This window comes from Anabas testudineus, chromosome 22 (genome assembly GCF_900324465.2).
Source record: "Anabas testudineus chromosome 22, fAnaTes1.2, whole genome shotgun sequence".
Lineage (NCBI taxonomy): Eukaryota > Metazoa > Chordata > Actinopteri > Anabantiformes > Anabantidae > Anabas > Anabas testudineus.
This window is the reverse complement of record NC_046630.1, coordinates 1,815,498-1,838,398: the sequence shown is the minus strand read 5'-3', so window position 1 is coordinate 1,838,398 and position 22,901 is coordinate 1,815,498. Positions and strand designations below refer to the sequence as shown.

The following is a 22,901-nucleotide window of genomic DNA, read 5'->3' as shown; positions in this document are numbered from 1 at the left end:
CGTGAGAGGGTCACGTCTTTAACAAAGAACAATCCAGAACAATATCCTCCTCCTCATCTGGTCTCTGCTTCTAGCAACTGTGGTTACTTAAACCTAAAACCTGCCTGCTGCAGCCTCTTGTGTCCCCTCTGAAATTAAAGCGCTGACTAAGACTTAATATAAGAACAAAACACAGAATCTTCTTCACCTTTCCTGCTCTCGATTACACAGCTGCACCAAAGTTCGAGCAGCATAAGCTCCTTCAAGAACGGTGGAAAAGCTTCTGATACAGCGTTCGGGCCATCTTGGGACCTCGAGTCTGTACTGAAGCGCACTGATGTGATTATTTTGGCTTTAACAGCTCTGATTCGATTGTCAGGGAATTCTATGATCAGCTACATGAGAGCGTTTGATTTGAGATCTAATTTACACTAAAATGAAAGACCCAAGTGAATCGAAGGTGATGTTGAGAAAAAACAAAGGTTAGTGCAGGTTTTCTAAGCTCTGATCTGTAACTTGGAACAGGGGAACCACGATCCAGGACGTTAGTCGAAATCTGAGATGAACTGAGGTCATGAGTCCACACGACCTCAGGTGATGGACCTCAGACCATCCCCATCAGACATGCTTTGCTTTGTATTTTTATTTATCCCTTCCATATCTTACACTAGTAGGTAAACATGTGCTGTCTATAATGATCCTGGACTCTGCCTTCAGAATCAAGTCCAGCTACTCTGTCAAACTAAAATCAAACGAATGATTTAGGCCAAACTCAGATGTGAACAGATAAAAACGTTGTTAAAAGGCCTGTTTTATGTTTTTTTTATGTTTTAGTAAATGAATTTACTGTTATAGAGTCGATGTACAGTTATTTCTAATTCCTGTGGAACCGTGTACATGTGGATTCTCTTTCCCGTTTCACGTGATGAAACAGTCCTAATTGACTAGTTGATTGACATGGATTCATTAATAACTATACTGAGTCATAGGTGTCAATACTTCATTAAGAATCCGTCATTTTCTGGCTGCAAGACTCACAAACTCTCTGAATCCTGCTTCCTAGGGGGCAAACCTCAAATATCAAATACATCTAAAACTTGGCTAATCCTCGATTTCATTGACTTCCATTGACTTCCATTGATACAGGTACAGCATCAATATGTAAAAGTTAATATATCAAAAGCTATATTTAGATTTAGTCATTTGGCAGATGCTTTTATCTGAAGTGACTTCCAAGGTACAAGGCCGTGGCAGGGTAAGCATAACGAGGTTTCACCTAGGGACCAAAGGTAGACCACAGCCAGGATTTGAACCGTCGTCTCCCACAGTGGAGGAGCAGCGATCGTACCACCACAGTATCCAGCTGCATTTAACAGACTGAAAACATGTGACCAGTTTATGGTCTGTAGATTCTTCTGGTGGATTGTGTCTTCATTATGGACCAAGTGTTCCAGCTTTGTGTCTTCAGGTCTCATTCACTGTGTATCTGTTGAGGTTTTGGATATGAAAACGATCCATCTTCAGAACACAGAACTAACTTCTAGATGAATTTGTGGGGACAAAACACATTTTGCCCCCTTGTGGTGTAATCCTGGTTGTTTAGCTTTACTTGCTGCCACGTGTCAAATCCTACACCAACATCTGTCCAACTGATGATGAACAATCGTCTCTAACACCTCGGTTTCATTAACAGTTTTCTATCTGTAATTGTTGGTTGTTGTTTTGAAACCAGAACCAGACTTTAGTCTCAGCCTGTTTTAAACCCTCAAACATTACTGCACCACTGGATTTCACTAAATATAAATCCATGTGTAACAGTGAAGGAAGCATAAGGATGATGCTGAGCTTCGATTTAAGGAAATGAATCTGAGCCCAGAACAACATCAGCAGCTCTTCACATCATCCTAACTAGTCACTAACAGCAGAGCTTCTCCACTTCACTGTGGGGACGCACAACAGCCTCAGTACACTGACAGACATCAACACATTTCTGGAACAGTCTTGACCTTATCTCCACCCAGCCACCCTGCACAGCCCTCATCCACAACCCTGACTTCCATTCCGGTAAATTGCTCCGCTGACTTTTCTGGGAAGATAAAGAAAAGCAATCAGTCTAATGATGGGGAGGAGGGAGCAGAGGGATGAAACTAAACCAGAGAATAACGCAGCAGAGTTCATCAGAACATATTCAGAAGATCAGGATCTGGGCAGTCATCAGTTATTTAGCACATCGCTCGGTTTACTTCACGGTTCAGTTAAATGATGATGAGGTGGCTCCAGGTTTACTGGCTGCGCAGCTTTTAATGGACAGTGAAAGACCAAAGGAAACTTTTAATCCTGCTAATAAGGCGGCAACTTGCTGCTTTCTCAGCAACGCAGCTATTTCGGTCTCACCTAATGATGTCACAGAATCTGGAGAAGCTGCTTTACACAAAGGTCCAACACACAACAGAGGGAAACAACTGTGCGCAACCCGTGACTCCCAGTGAGCATCTTCAGGGAAAATCGAGCTGAATTTTGCTCCAAAAAAAAAGCAATTCGCGTTTCTTCTGGAGGGCCCAGTCCCTCCGACACTTACATCAGTTTAACGTTACTTCTACGTAACATCACAAACATTCATGAGCGTAAACTCCATCCACGCTAATCAATCTGGGCACAAAGTGCGTTTCCGCAGGTTTCTCCTCCACCAAACCTCCGTGGTTTCCCACATTTCAAACAGCCAGTATTCCGTCAGAGTCCCGGTCCGAGCCGCTCTCCGACGCGCGGACTCACCACTCGAGCGCCGGACGATGTTCTCCAGGAAAGTGTTCTGCGGTGCCACGAGCCCTCTCTTTCCCCCGGGCATCCTGCTGCGGGCGGGCGGAGCTGGTGTCGGTCAGGGTCGGTGGCGGTGTGTCTGCTGCTCGGAGGTCGGTTCTGACGCTGGCTCTCAGTCGGACCGATGGAGAAGCTCATTGTAACCGTGCGCTCTGGCTGCTCGGGGCGCACTGAGCCACAGCGGCGGCGCCGCGTCCCGCTGCCTGCCCGGAGCGTCAGGACGCATGCGTGTCTGCTGCTGTGCGCTCGTCCCATAAAATAATGATGGAGGAACCTCATGATTCGGTTATTGTTAGTATTGTTATTGTTATATGTAATAATTTGAATTAAACCAAATATAAAGTTCAGAGTATATTTAATTACACTCCACTATTGGTCTATTAAAGAACACAGAATATATAGTATATAATATACAGCCAGTAAAATAAATAAATGTACAGGAGTCTGTGTAATTTAAAACAGTGACTAATAAAGGCTGATACAATATAAATTCTGCTGTTGTTATTGGTGTCATTAATAAATGAGGACTAGAAGGAGTCCAGTTAATCTACATCATTAAAACATGATGAAGTCTGGTGTTACACAAAAACTGCAGTTCATGGCAAATTACTAGGTTTTGAATTTTAAATGTAAGTTTATTAAAATATGTTTCATGTGAATAAAAACTGTTTGAGTTTCACATACTGAGAATTACAAACGGCACCAACAAATTATTTTTAACACAGCAAAACATCTTGATTATTTATTTTAAACATGAACAGTAATAAAACTGCACTATAAAACTGAACGTGTTGTTTTCTCAGTTAATTCAAAGAACTACTTCAAACTGTGTGAAACAACAACGGTGCTGCAGCTAAGATCAGGAACTGACCTCTGTTTAAATCGAAATGTACCAAACAAGTCCAGTACAATCATGTTGAGCTGCACCCAGTTTAATAAACTTCAAGTCCTGTGGACTGAATTCAACACCAGTGTACGAGCATTAGGAAACGTGGTTCACTGATCCAACACGGTGGCTGAGTGGATGCATTGACGCCACACTTATTCTACTGAAACAACAGTGATATCAAGTTTTTCATCAACTCTCAGAAAGAAAACAAATGTTTCCCAGAATGTGAACTGAAACGTGTCCAGCTCACAGATTAAAACTGCCTGAATCTCCTCTAGAAGACTGTTCCTGGTTAGTAATCTGGCAATGGGACTTCCTGTTTCTATTGTGCTGAGGAACTGTGCTATCAGCAGTGAAAACAGTGTCTCCTCCTGCAGAAAGGTCCCTCAGGAACGCTCATTAGCTTGTGCGAGGGGTTGATGAGGCCCCTGGGAGCCCAAGGGTCCCACTGGAGAGGCAGCTCCATGCTGGGCATCACATATGTCTGATTTCACTCAGTGTCAGGAAAGTTACACAGCTGCTGGAACAAAAAGGAGGCTGCTGTTTTTACCTTTAGAGCCTGATGCACATAAATAATAATATAATAATAATAATACATTTTATTTATAGAGATAAAGGCTGATATATAGAGACAAGACCTGAGACCTGACTGAACAACAGATCTCTGTAATAACTATGAATCAGCATCTCCTAAACAGGAACACACATTTCATATGAGAGGAACATTTGTGTTACTCTCATATGAAATGTGATTATAAAAGTTCATCACAGTGGTCGTACAGCACCAGCTCTTCAGATGCTGTTGATGCTGTTGGACCTTGTCTCAGTCTCACTGTATTCAACACGTGATGTCATTTCTGCTCCTCCTAACATCCACTGATTCACTTCTGACACGGTCACAGACTCTGTTGAAGTCAGCTCTGAACATATTAACACTATGTGTTGTCAGAAAACATGCACGGTGCCAAATGCACCCCTGGGGCGGCTTTAATTGGCCCACGTGCATCACGGGGTCTCAAACATATGTGACAGTGCAGGTTGGACAGCTGCCGTCTGCTGTAACAGGCTCCGCTCTCTCACTCCTACGTTGGTTAAATGACTCTCGTTCGTATGGAGGCTCATTAAAGGCAAAGTTGCTGTTGGAAAAGGGTCAATGAAAGTTTCAGAAGATGGATTTAAATTGATATGGAAGGAGGAGCCACGTTTTCATGTTTACAAGTTTAAAAAAACCATTATCCTGTTGTCTGATTGGTTCTTTACACGATTATATTTATTTATATTACTGTGGTTTAAATGTTTTTTAATATACTTTTATATACACAATAAGTGTGGACTATCCTGAGGATTAGAACCTGCCTATTAAAACACATCAACTTATCTTCACTGCAGTGAGTCTGAGGTGAGATCAGTCACGACACCTCCTGTTTACGATGATGCGGCAGATTAATGGTTTGCGTGCTCTCATCAATGCTGAGTAATCAGAACAGACATTAGTGGTAAATAAACATGTGTCCCAGGAGACAGGGTTCTATAAAATGAACTGCCCATTGATTAGGTCCTTAATGTGTTTTGTATTTAGTAGTTTGATTGTATTTAATAGTCTTGACATTAATGTGCCTCTGTACACTGGGATTAGAGAAAGTGACGAGTCAGTGTGTGTGTGTGTGTGTGTGTGTGTGTGTGTGGAGGGTCTATAACACAGGATGTGCTGAGGCTGTGTTTGTGTCTTAAAGTAAAAAAAGTGTTTTTACAATAAAGAAACATCAGAAATAACAAAATCTAATCAAATGTGTGTGGAAGCATTAGAAAAGACTCCACCTCCGAGTGTGGAGGAGAGCCTCCACTGGGACTTGAGGACTGGAATCCCTCTAATTACACGGCATCACTAACCCCCAGTTATGCCCGATCAGCATTCAGAACGCAGGCAGCCATTGTTCATGTGGAACAGACACTCACGGCCACCGGCCTCGGACCCAGCCGCACGCCAGCCGATGAGCAAATCACCTCATCGACAGAACAAAACGCTCGGTCTCTAATGAGCCACAGTTGGAGTTTCTGCTCCTGCAGCTCTGATTCAAAGTATCAGTTATTTCTGGCTTTGCTGCTCATTGAGAAGAAACGAGTAAATGTCACACGGTGCAGATCAATTGAAGCAGTGGGACAACACTGACGCTTCATTTGAGGAGGAGAAAGTGGGAAGAAAGAGACAGGGATCGAGGTATCGAACCCAGCAGCTCTGATCAATGCACCTCCTGCACATCTGGAGGGAGGCATAGCTGCATCCTTCTATATTGATCCTCGAATTAATTAGTCTAACTTCTACCAGCACTGCACCCACCAAACCTCTGACTCCAGGCCAGACTCATCCTGGGAGCTCCATCAAAGGAGAAAAAGGCATTTGGTGGTAAAAAGTCGATGTTTAAGGGCTGACGGTAAATCCGACAGCTGAGGAGTCAGGCTGGGAATAGCAGCGAGGTGGTGGACGTGGGCTCTGTCCTGTGCAGACGTGTCTCAGTTCTGTTGCCAAACTACTGCGTGTGGAGAGCAGCGTGAGGCCTGGTCAATGAAAAAAGCTCTTTTACACTAATTGGATAAAGGTTCTTCCCAGGACCGAATTAACATGTTAGCCACCAGTAAATACAGCACACGTGACAGCTTCATTAAACCACCAACATTTCCATGCTTGGATAACACTGGCTGCCCTGATTTTCTGCATGTTAATTAGTTTGTGGCAATGAAACAACTTTCCACAGGAGTGTGCATCATGTGAGCTACAATAAGAAAAGTGCTCCGAGGTCACGTGGAGCAAAATCCTCCTTTTCAGATTCTCTCCAGTAGCTTTGGCATCGTTGAGGTGAAACAAAAGCTAAGTGTGTGTTTCCTCCTTCAAAACATTATCACAGCTCATTTTGTGCATATTTTAAAATAATGAGATCATTTCCATGCACACTTAGACCTGCTGGAAGTTTCTCATCATTGTCACAGAAACGTGCAGACTTAGATTCCAACTGATGAGCTGGGTTCAAATCTAACAGGCACCGTTGGATCATCATATTTCTTGGTTCTATTTGTTAACGTGAGGAGAAGATCGTGGTCTTTGTTAAAGATTAAAGTTAAAGGTATGAGATGCGACTTGTTTACTGTTGTTTTAGTGACGTGTCCTTCATCAAATGCCTGAACACCCTCTGGGAGACTGGACTGCTTCGACCTAAGACAGTAATACCACGGCGGTATCCACTGTTTTGCCTGGTTAGTAATCTTCCAACGGGACTTCCTGTTCCTATTTTGCTGAGGAACGCTCCACTGCCTAAAACTTAATAGCTGTGCTGTGGCATTTAGCAAAGCCTCTTCCGCTGCAGTTTAATTGCAGACTACTTTTTGAATCTCTAAATGTGTTTTATCCTCCGAGCGGACAAAGCGGAAGCACCCAACAGAACCTGCCTGTGATCACTTTGTCTTGCTGTTATTGCTAATTACAATTATTATTGCAGCTCCTGTTGCAGTTTTTATCTCTCTGAATCCCCTTTTTCTGCAGCTTTTAGTTCATCACTCCCTCCTAATCATGGATACAGTTAAATAAAAGACTGAACTAGGATCCTCACATAAACCCGCAGCCCCTTTAGACGACTGTCAGGAAGAGGAAGGAGGGATCATTTCCCCTCATTGGTATTTGCATCATGTTGGGACGTCTCTGTGCTTCAGCCGGGCGGCTCAGAAGCAACAGGACATAAACCTCACAACAAGAACGCCGGAGGGAAGCAGGATTCAAATTGCTTTCTGAAAAACGACAGCGTCCGTCTGATTGTTCCGCTGCTATTGAAAGTAGTTTCTGTCTTAAATCGACAAAATGATGTAACAGAGGCTGTTTGTGAGATTCATGGTACCCACGGAAAGAATTGGAAAGTTTTCACTGTTCTCCTCAAGTCCACGTTAAAACTTCACTAACTGTTTTCTACAGTGTCATCGTCAGCTTGTTGTTGACGTGGTATTTTTCCAACTAATATTTGAGTTTACATATATCCTGTCATATATTCATAGTCCAGTTCCACCATCAAGGCAATTCCTCTTTGAACTACAACATGGTAGCATATAATAATAATAATAATAATAATAATAATAATAATAATAATAATAATAATAATAATAATAATAATAATATGGCAAAGAGGAAAAAAATACTATATGCATTTGTTAGCTATGCAGAGGATAAACCAATCAATTCTGTGACTAGTGGCAACATCAGTGAAATAATTATCCTGGTTCTTGACACATATTCATGAAAACATATCCATGATATTCATGGTCCCCAGAGATAGACACATTGTTTTGAAAGCTAGTGTCCTACATCTGTATTTGTATGATACACAGAGGATGAAGCCTCACCAACATGTTCAGAGCTACTGTCGGTTCTTAAAACTGGTCTACCACAAGTCATCCTGAGAACCAGTGCACAGATTTTATCCCCTGTGAATATTCATGATCCCCAGAGAAGGAACCTTCAGTCTTGGACAAAGGAAACATCAAAACATCATGAACAGATCGCTGGAACAATACGAAGCTGTCGGCCTGTGGAATCATGTCACGCTGATGAAAACTTCAATAACCTGCAGCGGCCTCGAGGCCAAACATTCGGAATTTGACTTTTTTTATTTCTTTGAATTCTGGGTTTCTGTAAAAGTCGTGTTGCGTACAGAGACGTCAGTACGCACCACGACTGAAGGTTCCAACAACACGGAGGCCCGGACAGGACCTGAGTCAGAGAGGAGACCAGGAAGGTGTGTGGAAATGGGACAAAGGTCCAGAAGAACCTGCATCAATCTGGGCTTGACGACAGCATGAGACCAGAAATCAACACACGAGAAGCCTCAGACATGAAGCACCTTCAATGTTCCGTATTTCTCACTGCACAGAACCAACATTATTCATCCGTCACAGCCGGAACAGAGACAACAACCAAACCTCAGGTGCCGGTCCAGCTGCTCATGCTCCAGTCCCTGGATTTATGGGTCAAAAAGAGCTTCTGTGTGAGGGTGAGGAGTGGTTTTATACGATCTGACAGTCTGTTACTCAGCATGCTGCGTTAAGTCCTGTTAAATATTTAGCTGCGCTGCCTTGAAACAGCCAAAATGGATGTTTCGGGTCCTCGGTGGATTTCAAACCTCCTCTGGCCTCGTGACTCACTCCTAATAAACAAGCCTGGTTCTGTCAGAGCATCTGCTGCGTTTCCTGGGATTAATGAACTCAGTAGAAACATAAAGAAGTAATAAAAAACGGTCCCAATGAAACATTTAAGACAACGTAAGGATGCTGAGGATCCAGTGAACTGTGTGTGCACAAAGAGGAAACGCAAAAAGTCAGAGAATCAGAAACAGACCAGACTCAGTCTAAATGAAATGAACGGAGCTGAAGTGTCCCAATCTAAAAACACTCCTGCTTAGTCAGCGGGATCACAAAGGAGGGCGTCACATCTGAAACTGGTTCCCACACAAACACTGAAATGGGATTTGTCTCCTAAACAGAACTCAGATCATCAGTGGAATCGGAGTTCTCCACGTGATGCATTTAAAACAAGTACGAAGCGTCGAGTGGAGAAGAACTCATGAAGCTCAGACTGTGAACGAGAGGCTGCACTGGGTTTGTAAATGTGTGGGAGGGTTTTATTACTCTTCATGTCTCCGGGTTCAATCAGGGTTCAGAGATTCAGGAGATCCGGAGAACAGAGACACGTCAACCACGTGTGTCTTCCAAACAGAAGAAGAAGAGGATGTCGTCAGCTGTCGTTAAGTTGAATTAAGGTAAATCGAGGGAACACATGCATCATCGTACTGGATCCCAGTGGATTCCTCTCTAGTGTCTCTGTTGTTGTTCCGACTTCTCCATATATTCATGGAAACACTGTTGAACAGGGGCCCCTGACCTGTTTGGGCCCCGGAGCCGTCAGGGTGACGCAGCCCTGTTGTAGATCTGTGTGGACTCAGCTCCTACAGCTGCATCATTTACTTCAGGTGAGTGGGAGGATTCAGACGTTTTAATACTACTGTCAGAAAAACACTTTTATCTTGTTATTATCAAAGAAGCACAAATGATCTCATTAACATTTCAGAACTGCTCCTCCAACATGTTTCTCCTGAAGGCTTCACAGTCGCACATCACACTGAGGATGTGGCCTGAACTCTTGTTTCTATGTCGAGAATCGCTAAGTGGGGAAGATTAACCCGAGGCAATATGGGATTATATTCATTACAGCATGAGGATTAAGGTGCAGGAGGAGAGGAAACATGGAGGAAGAAGGAAGAATCGATCCTGGCAAAAAGAGAGGAAGGAGAGGAGACGAGGGAGAAAAAGCAAGATAAGAGGAGGAGAGAAAGGAGACGAGTGTAGGAGACGAGAAGGAAATGAGAGGGGAGGAGAGAAGTAAAGTGTTGGAGGAAAGAAGAGAAGGAGGAAACGAAACAAGGAAAGGAATGAAGGAAAAATTAAAAGAAGCAAAGAAGTAAAAGAGGAGACGAGGAGAAACAAAAGGAAGAATCAGGACGAGGTAAGAAGGAGCCAAGAAGAGAGAAGGAAGGAAGGGATGTAAGGAGATGAGGAAAGGAAAGAAAAAATGTGCAAGAAAAAGTCAAAGATCAGTAAAAAAAAAGTTAGATTTTAGAAGAAAGAAGGAAATGATGGAGGAGAGGAGAGAAGGTGGAGGAGGAAACAGGAACCTTCCAAAATAAAAGCTAAAAGAGGGCAGTAGATCAAACTGAAACTGAACACACACTGCGTTATGAAGTGAAAGTATCAGTATTATACTCATGTACTGTGTACAAGTACACAAAGTACAAACATCAGCATCTAAGAGGAAGTTAATTGATTTTCAGACTAAAAGTGTCCGAGTGATTTAATTAATGCTCAGATCAGAGGACAGATGTCTGTCTCCCAGTTACTGATCCGCCCTCAGACTTCTCAGTAGTTTCCCTCTGGTGGGTGCAGGACTCCCCCCTCAGGCCACAGGCAGAAATGTGCACAGCTACAAACAGCATGAGCTGGAAGACGAGCGTCAAAGTGCCACTGTCCACTCCAGAACAACCTGAGCACTGAAAACAGAGCAACAACAAGAGGGTGACGACCTGAAGAGTCCGCTGAGTCACGTCCCTTCAAAAAGGCTCCGGGCATGAGAGGGTGGATGATACAAGAGGCTCAGTTCTCAGTGCTGTGAGTGATGAACCAGCAGGACTAAGTGTTCAGAAAGCTCTTAGTTTGGTGTGATGTCAGGTTTTTACCTCCTGATGGGATAAAGAGTCACCAGCTGCTCATGATGGAGTCTGGTCTTCACGTCCTATGAGCTGGGATCAGAAAACTGAGGTCAGACGTATTTAAAACGCTTTGAGTCGAACTGATCTGTCTTCAGACTGTCGGTCTCTGCTGACCTCTGCTGGGAGTCTGAACATCAGACATCATCACCGAACATCTTACTGATGTGTGTGTGTGTGTGTGAGTTATTGATCATTTTTATCTTGTTTTTCAGAAACTTATTAACTTACAGCCTGATAATTGTATAAAAACCCAATTATTCATAGAACAATCAAACAACTAGTGCAAAAATGTTTTAAATGTAATATAATTACCTGGAAAAGTGGATTAACACAATATAAAACCAAACTGCAGTGAAAGAGAGAAAATTAATTTCCTCAGAAAACAAATGTTTTAATTTAAAAAATAAAAAAATCCAACTTTATTGTATTTTCACACAGGTAACATAAAAACAAGAAAACTAATGGTACTGAGATCTGTTTTTATTATTATTTATTAATTAAAGGTTAAATTAGGTTAAAGTTTCTTATTAGTTAAATTTAATTCACTTCCTGTATTTTCACTCTTTTACAGTTGAGGCCAAATTAACAGCGTCTAGGTATAAAATTCACTTATTTTGCACAAATCAGTTGTAACTGTGGAAGATTTACTGAAGATTCATTTATTTTTAATATGTTCATGTTTTGTTCTGCTGTATTTTCTGATTTTGGGATTCGTGCACAGTAAGAACAGAGATTATCTGTTTCTGCATAAATACGTCTCAAAGAGTTTGAACCACGACGTTCCCACTCCGGCTGGTCCAGCTGGATCACTGTGGATCACTGTGGATCATCTCTGCTCTGGAAACCTGCTGTTTCTCCGTTTCACGGTTCATGTTTTGACTTTTAATTTGTTTAAAGCAGAACTTCGCTGCTGTTGCTGCCGCCTGTTGGAGTCAGAGTCCAGACACAACAGATGCTGTGGGACACGAAGACGTCCTGAGTCTGACTGAGTGAAGAATGATCCAAAGTTCCTCCTGGACGTTGTTCAGGTCTGATCTGATCTCTACTTTTCCAACACACACACACACACACACACACACACCCCATGTGAATAAAGCAGATCAGCAGCTGGGCTTTATCACAAAACAGGTTTAATTTAATATCTCTTTATTTTTTAAAATAATTAAACATTTGTATTTCTCCAACCCTTTTTCATCTTTTTTTCAGTTTTTAAATCATATTATATCTGGGCCACAAAAAAAAGATGGAGGGAAGGAGAAAAGAATCAAGTGATGATGAAAAGTCCATTTTTGCAGGAGGATGACGGAGGTGGAAATGAATCGAGTGCGTTTACATGTGAAGCGATCTGGATTTCTTATGGTCTGGTTCATATATACACTGGCTCGTAGATGAACCCCCATGTGAGCAGAGACTCACCTGACCCAGGAGGGGGGGTTACACCACAAAGTAAAAAACAGAAGAACAATGATGGTGAACTACGCAGGATATGAGCTCATTCAAACGACAGCAAAACAGGAAACAGCAACTTAAACGTATCCCCGGTGACACTGACGCAGAGCCGAGCGAGTGTCGGGGGGGCTGAAGGGATCTGGAGTTCGTTTTCTAAGCACATCTGTGATTTCAGATGATGCTGCACATGTTCTAGGACAGTTTGACCAGAGTTATAAAAATCTCGTAGATAGGAGTTTGTGTGATTCACAGGTGTCGTGCTCCAGGCAGCTGAGATTCAGGTTCGCCTGCAGTGAGACACGTAGGCCCCCTACTGCTGCTGTTTTCAAAGTCATACGTAAAAGTAAGATTGCCATCGCGACTTCTCTGGAAAAGTGACCAGAACGATTTTAGAGCTGAAGGAGAGCGTGTCTACAGGGGCCGAAGGGAAAGTTAGCGTGTGATAATAACGCAACTAAGTCCGAATGTTGTTGCTTCTGTATTAAAATCTTAAAGTCCAGTTTTATGGGAAGTCAAAGAGCTCATAACGCATCATCTCCTTCTGTTGTTTTCGTTTTAATCTGTTTGTGTCTCAAACGCTGCTGTAAACATCACTCTGCACGGTGATGTTGGTGAAATTACACTGGTAAATTAAAACCTTTGGCTTTTGATACAGTTCCCATCGAGCTCAGATGATGAAAATGCAACACGTTGGTCTCTTTACGACCTTTTTGTCATTTTTCTCTACGTTTTGATGAATCAGCAGCTGCAGTTTATTCTGTAACCATCAACCTGACAATACTGAAAATAATCTGAACATGAGCGGAAACATGTCGAGGACACATTCGAAGCAGATTTCTGGACTTGATGAAGACGCTTGAACCAGTTCAGCTCCACAGTGACACTATTTTACAAGACAGAAGCAGACATTATAAATTCGAGGGGTTCCCTCCACCCACCGACCCGACTCCACGAGCCGCTCTAAAACACGCATGTAAACGCACTCAGAGATGGTTTTTAAATGTGTACTGACAAAGTCCCTGTTGATGGTTCAAATGTGTTTTGTTCAGTTTTTTCTCCCTGTTTGAAACAGGAACGGGGGCCAGAGAGAGAGGGGGGGGGGCAGTCCTTGAGGAACCATCAGGGGAGAGAGGGGGGGCCCAAAATCTGTCCGGACGCACCAGACGCACCATCAGGGGACAGGAAGATGGAGGCAACGAGAGAAGCACAGAGGACCAGAAAATCAAAGTTACATACAGGACTGTACTGAGGAAGAGTGGGATGAAGAGTCAAACTCATCTATCTGCTCTTTTTTTGTTTGTTTGTTTCATGTCCTACAGTCCCAAGTGTTTTTATGTGGTTGTTGTTTAAATCCCCTCCCACACAAGTCATTTTCTCATTTTCTATTTTTTTCTTCCTTTTTTTATTATTATTGTTTGTTTTTCTGTTTGCAATAATATCAGTTTAAGGGAAAAAAGAAAAAATAATTATTTACAGTGCTGTTGAAATAATGAAAACAGACGTGATGAATCTACTGTAAAGTAAGTCGCACAAACACAGGAGAAAAAAAAACATTAAAAAAATAAAAATAACAAAAAAAATAAAATAAAAATTAAGAAACCAGCGGGCGCCCTGTGTCGATCCAGAGGCGATGGCCTTTATCGGGGATTTCTCGGAGCTCTGGGCAGACGTGGCTGATGAGGGGGGGCGGGGTAGTCGGGGTTAGGATGGAGGGGAGGGGGGATCAGGAGGAGGGAGGCGGGGAAGAGAGTGGGAGGGGTGGATGCGAGCGCGGCGCTGTCTTCGTTAAGTTGGGATGATCCCGTCTCTCCTAAGGCCCCGCTTCAGCTCCAAGTCCTCCAGCTTCTTCCACAGCTCCTCCCGCTCCTTCTCCTTCTTCTTCTCACTGAGAAGTGAAAACAAACATGGAGGACGAGGTTTAAACTCTGCACACACGTTAAACCGACCGTTCTTCACACGTGTTCTCTCACATGCTGCTCAGCAGCCTGCAGCCCTCAGTCCCTTCACATTCATCACAAACCCTGCGAACGTGAACAGCTTCTTACCGTTGGCGGTCTGACTTGTAAGTGGCTGTGAGCTCATCAAATAAGGTACTGTTCATCTCCATGAAGGCTTTCAGTACGTTGTAGACCAGCGCCACGATGGCCCTGAGCAGAGCGAGGACAGAGAGACGACAACACGTTCAACAGTTTTAACGATCATGTTACACTGACACAGGAAATTGTAGCTTTAAGTTCTTAATGAATTTATATTTAAGGCTCCTTAAAAACGATGCATTAAAAGTGGATGATTTATCCTCTGAAGAAAAAAGCAGCGGCAGCATTTTGTGCCACTGAAGGTTCAGCACAAGCTGTGTGAACAGACCACTAGTACTCGTTTTGTGTTTTTTCTTGGACATTCAAATCAATGTAAATGTGACTGCTGTAGTTTCTCTCAGTCCCATTCAGCGTTGGAGGAAGACGCCTCCGCCTCGTTACAACATCTACTCAGTTTATACAAAGGTTTTTTTAGAGAATCTGTTTGAACCTGGAATCATTTGTGATCCCCACTACAAAGGTTTGTTTTGTGCTGCAATGAGACACTGTTCACTGCAGTTTACAGTCAACAGTCCCGATGAGGTGAAAAAGAAGGAAAACCTGAAGAGCTGCTGCTAAAAGTGCAGATCAGCAAACACTTCAAACTTTAGTGTGGGAACAAAATGAGCTTAAACCAACCTACACCTACAAACTACACCTGAATATCTACAGACGTTCAGGAGAAGCTGACGCAGGCATTTATTTTAAAGCCACTCACGGATTCCAGTGCTCTTTGGAGATCCTGTAGAGGCTGGCAAACATGATGGGCAGGATGACGCTGGAGTTCTCCTCGATCAGACTCATGATGTACTCGTTGTTCCAGTAGTACAGAGCTCGCTCTGCAACCTGGGCAAAGGAAAAACACTTTAGCTAAGTGTGAACACTGGAAATCTTCCCCATCCGTGTTTTAATCTCTCACGTTTCAAAACGTTTTAAAGCCTCTTCAAGTGCGGGAGCAGTAAGTTTCCCTTAACTTGTTTCAACTGGTTATTACAGTGATACTCTGTCAGCCCTTCATATGAGCGCTGGGTCGGCACTGACCTGGAAATGTGGGCTGGAGACACATCTGGAAATTTGTTTGAAGAGCGGCTCCTGGATCTTGACGAACTGTGTGGGTTCTATGACGTCCAGGATCTCCTCCAGCTCGCCTAAAAACATCACCTGGACCACAGCACAGGAGGAAAACGTTAACACAGGCAAACACAGGGAGTGTCTGAATCTCACAGGAACAGGCGAAGAAGGAGCTTCACCTCTTTTTGACTGCAGGTTTTTGGCCAGAACTTCAGTAAGCCTCTGATGACCTGTGGAGGAAGAGGATGAGTTAGTGACCACTGATCCTCCAGGAACAGTAACATGAGGCAGAGGAGTTTCATTTCAAACAGCTGGTATTAGACTGTGGTTGTTTTATAGCTTAACACTCTTGAGACTGATTTAATACTGTAATTAAAAAACACAAATTGAGAACGTCCAACACACGAACTAATACTAATACTTACTGGTTCTGTTAATGTTGGGTCTTTCTCTAGGAACTGTACAATGCAATACGCCAGCTGCAGAGAGAGGAAACCACAGGTTTAATCATTATCTTAACACTTTAGTTTGAGTTTGACACCACTAGAGGGAAATGTTAAACGTCTTTTACCTGTGCATGGAAGAGGGACAGACTCCTGACGGTGTGGAGGGGGATCAACACTTTGACCAGAAACTGTTTATGCTCTGCTTTGAGTGGCAGAGCAAAACCATTGATTATACTAGAACAGAGTGATGGGTAGGAAAGAGGGGGAGGAGGGGAGACAGAGGAAAAAGAGAGAAGATATAAACATAAATTAAACATGAACACATGAAAGAGCTTTATTGTGAGCGTCTGAAAGCAAGTGGAAGATCAATGAGCAGCACACTAAAAAGGGCGATGGAGCCTGGAGGAGAAATCTAAAGATGTAACCGATGATCCGACCTTCAGAACAGACACGAGGCTTCTATAAAAACTACAATCCTGCATTTAGGTTTAAAGGCAGGAAGAGTCTGTAGAGTCTCTCACACACCAATGAAGGGTAAAATAAAACAATGTGAATTAATCAGTGGTCCATCAGGTACAGGAAACTGACCCGACCTGAACTCAGGAATAACTGAGGTTACTCAGTTACTCACTCTCTTTCTTTCTCACTATAAAACATCCTGATTAAATAAAAACCTAAAACAAGTACTTTCATCACAACTAAATAAAACCAGGCAGATATCAGGACAGAGTTCAGTTCTGCTGTTGCTCTCAGAATGTAAATGGCGGCGTGTGACGGTCGGAGGCCTCCACATACCTCCCCAGGATCTCCAGCAACTCAGCCACCCCATTGAAGTGCTCCGTCTCATAAACAAAACTGTAGAGCAGACAGAGAGGGAGACGGACAACAGAGGAGACAAAGGACAGGAGGCCAGAAAAGGGACAAAAAGGTTAAACAAGATCCCACCTGTAAGTGTAAAGTCTGACTGAATGCTGCTGCTGAACTCCACAGACCTCAGTAAGCAGAGAAGTCGGTTAAGGTTGGTAATCATGGAACAAGCTGTACTATAGTAACCTGGTCACATTTCACTACATATACAAACAGGTGTTCACCTAAGCTTTGGGCGTCTGACTATATGTAACAGGAACCCAATTCATAAACATATTGATAATTTAGGTCATCTAATGGTAATGATGAGATTCTTCTTGCACCACATGAGTCTATAAAAACTATTTGAATGAGGGAATTTCATTCTATGTTTGATCACTGTCAGATATTATAGAGCAAACGCAATCATTTTAATAATTGAGGTCAAAGAGATAACATCCAAAATCTACAGTGCACTCTGCGGGAGACTGTTGTTTCCCCACAATCCTGTCAACAAACAACATCATAGCCACCTACTGTGAGTCTATGGACCAAGATCAGCTGCAACATACACTCAGTTATGTGAAATCTTGAGAATCTTCAGACATTTGAGGAGCAGGTGTCTACTCACCGTAGAAAAATATTATTGATCTGTTTTCGTATAAAAGCCCTCAGCCCCAGGAATTTGCCATAGATTCTATGCAAGACTGTCTTCAGGTAGTCCCTCTCTCGAGGATCCTCGCTGTCAAACAACTCCAAGAGCTGGAACGGAAGAAAACGAGACAGAAGGGAAGTGGGTGTTAGAGAGGAAAATACAAAAGAGGAGAAAACAACAAGATGACACAAACAGCTGATCAAAGCATGCAGAACAACTCTGTGACTCACCTGTAGGACAAACTTCTGGTCTATGTACTTTTTGGCAATGCTGGGCTGGAATTCCTGACTCTCCAAGAACCGGATGAAGAACTCGTAAACCAACTGAGAGGAAGAGAAGGATGGACAAGGACAGGGATGGACGGAGGACGAGAGAGAAAGAGAGTGTGTTCAAATTTCACCTGAATTTTTAAAGCTCCATTTGGTTGATGAGCTGAGGAGGTCTGGCTGCAGTTCGACGTGTGGTGTAGTGATAATGACGATAAGATCTGAACACAAAACTACACGTGAAGCTAGTTCTGCTGCACAACAATAAGGTGATTTAAAAAACTGAAGAAAAATCCCAGGACTGATATGGTCCTCTTAAAAATGAGAGCCCTTAAACTAACTCATAGACACAGTAGACACAGATTAAAGGGGAAGGTGATGAGGGTCAAAGGTGCCATGTATCTGTTTAATACATACTGTACAAAAAACTAAAAAAAAACTGCATAGTGATAGTTTTTGTTGAAGAAATTGATCGTGTGACAATTTCAGCTAGTTTTCCTTCGTCAGTTTGTCCAGGAACAAGGTGTGGCACCATCAGGCCACTGTACAGAGACAGTAACTCGTGCCACAGGAGAAAACATGAGCTAAATAACACTAAAAATGTGTTGTTACTAATTGTTGATTAGTGAATATACAATGATCACCTGTAAGTGTGGCCAGGAGGCCTCGAGCGTTGGCTCGTCCTCCTCGGGGTCAAACTCATTACTGTCACTGGGCGGAAGGGTCCGGAATATGTTGTGAGACACCTGGAAGACAACACAGAGAGGACACAAACAGCTGACTATGAAAACTTCAATACATCCACATCGACCAGTCTCAGGTGTGGAGCTACTGTGTCCCTAAACATCCCCTCTCAGGGCATCAGGGGTACAGCAGCAACCAAGTACAATGAAATGTGAATTTTGCAGAACAAACAATTACTTGAGAAAATAACTCCAAGTTGAATTATTAAATGTTACCTGCAGTGTATGGGTCTAAAAAATGTTTTTCATTTGAGAAACTGAGCCCCAAACTTCTAACTCATCAAGTGTTGTGATACCTGGGATGAGAAGCTGCACGTAGATGCTGTTTTCAGCTTTCACAAGCCAAAAGGCTGAGAAATGATTAGGTGAAAAGTCTGTACCACGTTGCACAGTCTTCAAAATGTCTAGTGTGTGAGACCACTGTGTAGGCTGAATACAGGTTCACCCCCCCACCCCCCCCCTCACCATTTTGACGACCTCAGGGTAGGCCTGCTCTGTCAGGTAGCCCCGGCTGACGGTCACGTAGTCCACCAGCTCGTTGAGTGTGGAGCGCTTGTACTCCTTCATCTTGAGGTCTGACAGCGTGTCCATGAAGTCAAACACAGTACAGCACTGCTGCAGCTTCTTCAGGAACAGCTCTGGCTGCTCCGGTGCTGGCACGTCTGCAACACACAAATCAAACGCACCCAGGAACAAAAGACACACAAACACACAGAGGGAAAGAGAAAAGTCTGTTAAATGATGCAGAAATAAATCTGAACAATGCAAGGAGCTGCAAAGACTGAAATAATAAAAACAGTAGAAGTAAAAATGGAGACAGGTGAGGTCCTGAAAACTTAAACTCTGACACCACCAGAACCAGTGAACTACTATCAGAAGAAAGCCACATGCCACTTTAAATGTTCTACTTCTATATCTTCTGGTTGCACCTTCCCTGAAGTGAGGAGCTGCTGTTTTGTAGTATTTTAAATTTCATATTCTTGTGTTTTACTTTGTTTATGGCACAAAAAGAAGCTTTTAGGAAATTGTTATTGATTGAAAATCAAATCAATAGAAATAAAAACATGTTGTGTTCATGCTACAGCTGCAAGAGGAAACAGGCAATAAAAACATGTGAAAAACTCATTCCCATGTTTAAAAGTCACACATGTTACTGTTTTTAAAAGCACTTTGATTTTATTTTATTGTTTTTCTTCATTAAGCAGCAACTTAGAAATTTTACATTAGTTTTTCCTAAACGTAAAAACTGTTTCCTAACACACAGCCACTTTGAGCTGCCGCTACGTCCGTTTGGGAAAAACACAAGATGGACTGGAGGTTAGCATAAGCATACGGAGGCAGTAAATGTTGGTGAGTACATTATCGTGCACATTAAAACTTTGATCTAAGCAGTAACATGATTAGTGTGTTTGCTAGTTCTCTACAGTTCATTTCATTTTCAACAAAAATGTTCATTACAGAAAACAAAGGATAATGCTGCTGCATGCTCGAGGTGAAAGAAAGTTTTCTGCTCTGCATAAGCTTTTTATTTATGCATCTTAGCTTTTCCAACCTGCTCTGTACAGGAAGGAGGAGTGTGACAGCCTCATTATCAGCAATGAGTGTTTCTGATGGGAGCAACGGAGGTTGAGCTGTCACAGACCACATACGTGTAGGAGCTGAATAATGGGTGTCTTTATTATGTTCCCGCAGTGACAGAGGGTCACACAGAGTTCAGACATGCATGAAGACGATCAACGCTCTTCCCTCATCGCCACAACTCAGACCTTATGTTCCTGTCCCGACAGGACTTGGGCCACTATTATGTAAGATGTAAGCTGCTCTGAAAGCAGCACTGTGTGTGTGTGTGTGTGTGTGTGTGTGTGTGTGTGTGTGTGTGTGTGTGTGCCGGCATCCTCGACAATTACACATCAAAGTCTTTGTGCGTCATTGTGAATTCTGCTGCTCTTCATGTTGAGTGACACACACAGCATATAAATGACTGAGGAACTTTTCAGGTAACAATAGAATGACTTTTTCACCTCATCCCAACACGCAGCTGTTTAGAGCGATTCGTTTGTTAATTATTCAGCAAACAGTCAAAAAGAGCCAAAACTAAAAACCTACAGGTGAGAATATTAACAATGCTGAGTTCATATGTTCAAGTCTTGTTGCACAATTTAGCTTTGTGCTCTCAGCCCAAAGGTTTAGCAGGATGGAGAAGCTAATGTTTGTTAGCACTTTCCTCATTCATACCGTTTAAGCTTTATGGGTGATTAATTTCAAGATTTCCTGACTTAATAAGAAAGAGTCACTAAATAAACAGTTTGTGGTTAAAATAAAAAATGTTTAAAAGGTCAAAATCTAAATTCCTACAGCAACAGGTTGATTAAGTAATCCACTGATAAATTAATCTAGGTTCTAGATTAATTAGAAGTTTGTCATTCTCATTAGTAAACAGCATTAAGGCAATATTAAAATTTATTGATTTTTTTGAATAAAAATATGCTTAAAAAAAGTGTCTACATCAAAAATCACTTCAGCTGTTTGGAATGAACGACTGAAATCCTCTCCCAGCAGCTCTTACTATTCAGAGATGAAGTGCAACTCGCTGTCCTGGGAAACAACCCTTGGCACATCTCACCAAGCGCATTTAAAGTGATTAAACTGAATATGTTTTGATCCAAATGCCACTAGTTACTCACGACCTGCTGGCCTCCCGCTTCAGCTCAGCTCATTGAGGCGGCGTCCAACCAGGCCAGTCACAAACAAACCCAAACCCTGAGTGACTGGCATCAGTCCTGGATCCTGCAGATTTAATCTCTGCCCCACAAACTTAGTAGGATGGAAGAACAGTCCAACAATGCCCAAATTTCTCACAGCAAATCTATATCTATATCTATCTATATCCATCCATCCATCCATCCATCTATTTTTTTTTTTTCAGACTGCAGTGGTTTACAATCCAACAAGATATAGTAAGCTCCCATTTATCCTGCATGTGTTGTAACCACACAGAGCTTCAAACACCTAAAAGCAGAGCTGACTAGAATGTTGAAACAACTCGCCAACGGAGACAGCAACTAGTTGGTGAAGAAAGTGGAAAAACTGACAGCTGAAGATCCAGAAAACAGAGCTGAACGATGATCATACATTCACACAAACCACTGACAATGAATTCCCATAATAACACTAAAATGTAAAAATGGCTTCCCATGTTTACAGAAGTGAGTGGCTGAGTAGTTTTCTTCCAGTGGGGTTTCTACCTTAATCCAATAAACAAGAAATAAGAAGCAGAAGAAGATTTATCAAGAATCAAGACCACTGAAGCAGCATTTTTCAAACAGTAGCTGCCTGGGTCACATTACACAACAAGTGTAAGTCGGTGTGTGCGCATTCTTGCCTGTAAATGTATATGCGTTAGGGGTGTGTGATAAGGTCTTAAAATAATACAGTTCCTCCACAGCTTGCACTGTACTGTGGCACACCCTTAACACGCATGCTTATGTATTGTGAAATGTGGACATTAAAAAGGTGTGTACCGTTAACGAGAATCAAAAGTTTCATTTGTCACATGCTCACATATAATGTATGCACTGAAATGCAGTGTGGCCCTTGAGGTAGTGCTAAAATGTATAGTATGTAATGATGTAATGATCTAATGAATGATACAGTTTGTGTCTTCGCCGTAAGGAGAATACACATTTGTTTTGTGTGCATGCTTGCTGTGGTTGTCGACAGTGTGTGCAGGTCCTCGGTACAGTAGTTTACAGTACAGTGTACTTCATTACAGTAATTACTTGCTGCAGAATTTGGGGTCAGCTTGTGTTGCAGGAGCCAGGGGCCTCTGGATCCTGCAGCTCTGCCGCTATACAAGCATGTGAACAGCCTTAAAGGAAGCTATTAATAGACAGATAATCACACGGGACACAGTAATCCCTGTACAGAGACACAGAGAGAGCAGAGCTAACAGGCTTGGAGCAGGGCGAGAGACTATGTGTGTGTGTATGGGGAACAGAAAAAGAGAGAGAAAGAGAGACCGTGCAGCTGTGTGCATTAAAATGTGTGTGACTGTACTTAAAAGTGTACACGAGACACATGAGAGTGTGTGTGTGTGCGCAGTAACCTAGAATAATCCAGAAACCCTTCTTATGCATCAGCAAGGAACAACCCTGGAGAAGAAAGTCTAACCACAGATACACACAACCTCAGTCAGACCCACACATCAGCACCAAGAGCAGCCTGTGGTGTGACAAAGCCAGTATGTGAGTCCTTTACTGGTGGAAATAAAAAGGTTAACCAGCACAGGAATCACCGACAGATCATCACATGATCATTAATAGTTCTATTAATGATTTTTACATTTCTTTGATTCCTCATTTCATCCA

The 22,901-nt window shown here is 42.6% G+C and overlaps 2 protein-coding genes across 6 annotated transcripts in view; both read right to left on the bottom strand.

Annotated features, from left to right (window-relative positions):
• kcnh5b (potassium voltage-gated channel, subfamily H (eag-related), member 5b) overlaps positions 1 to 2,953 on the bottom strand; it is a 105,300-nt gene extending 102,347 nt beyond the window's left edge. The window contains exon 1 of the mRNA XM_026338880.1: positions 2,752 to 2,953. Coding sequence (XP_026194665.1) covers positions 2,752 to 2,824 — 73 coding nt within the window. The 5' untranslated portion in view covers positions 2,825 to 2,953. The remainder of the gene's footprint in view (positions 1 to 2,751) is intronic.
• A 10,670-nt stretch (positions 2,954 to 13,623) lies between these two features.
• The window catches only part of ppp2r5eb (protein phosphatase 2, regulatory subunit B', epsilon), a 34,187-nt gene continuing 24,909 nt past the window's right edge, over positions 13,624 to 22,901 (bottom strand). For all 5 annotated transcript variants that reach the window (XM_026339144.1, XM_026339145.1, XM_026339147.1 and 2 more), the window contains 12 exons: positions 19,000 to 19,196; positions 18,436 to 18,537; positions 17,756 to 17,848; positions 17,502 to 17,632; positions 16,820 to 16,879; positions 16,150 to 16,258; positions 16,004 to 16,057; positions 15,758 to 15,808; positions 15,549 to 15,668; positions 15,226 to 15,353; positions 14,478 to 14,579; positions 13,624 to 14,317 (listed from right to left, as the gene is read on the bottom strand). In XM_026339144.1, coding sequence (XP_026194929.1) covers positions 14,218 to 14,317; positions 14,478 to 14,579; positions 15,226 to 15,353; positions 15,549 to 15,668; positions 15,758 to 15,808; positions 16,004 to 16,057; positions 16,150 to 16,258; positions 16,820 to 16,879; positions 17,502 to 17,632; positions 17,756 to 17,848; positions 18,436 to 18,537; positions 19,000 to 19,196 — 1,247 coding nt within the window. In that variant the 3' untranslated portion in view covers positions 13,624 to 14,217. The remainder of the gene's footprint in view (positions 14,318 to 14,477; positions 14,580 to 15,225; positions 15,354 to 15,548; positions 15,669 to 15,757; positions 15,809 to 16,003; positions 16,058 to 16,149; positions 16,259 to 16,819; positions 16,880 to 17,501; positions 17,633 to 17,755; positions 17,849 to 18,435; positions 18,538 to 18,999; positions 19,197 to 22,901) is intronic.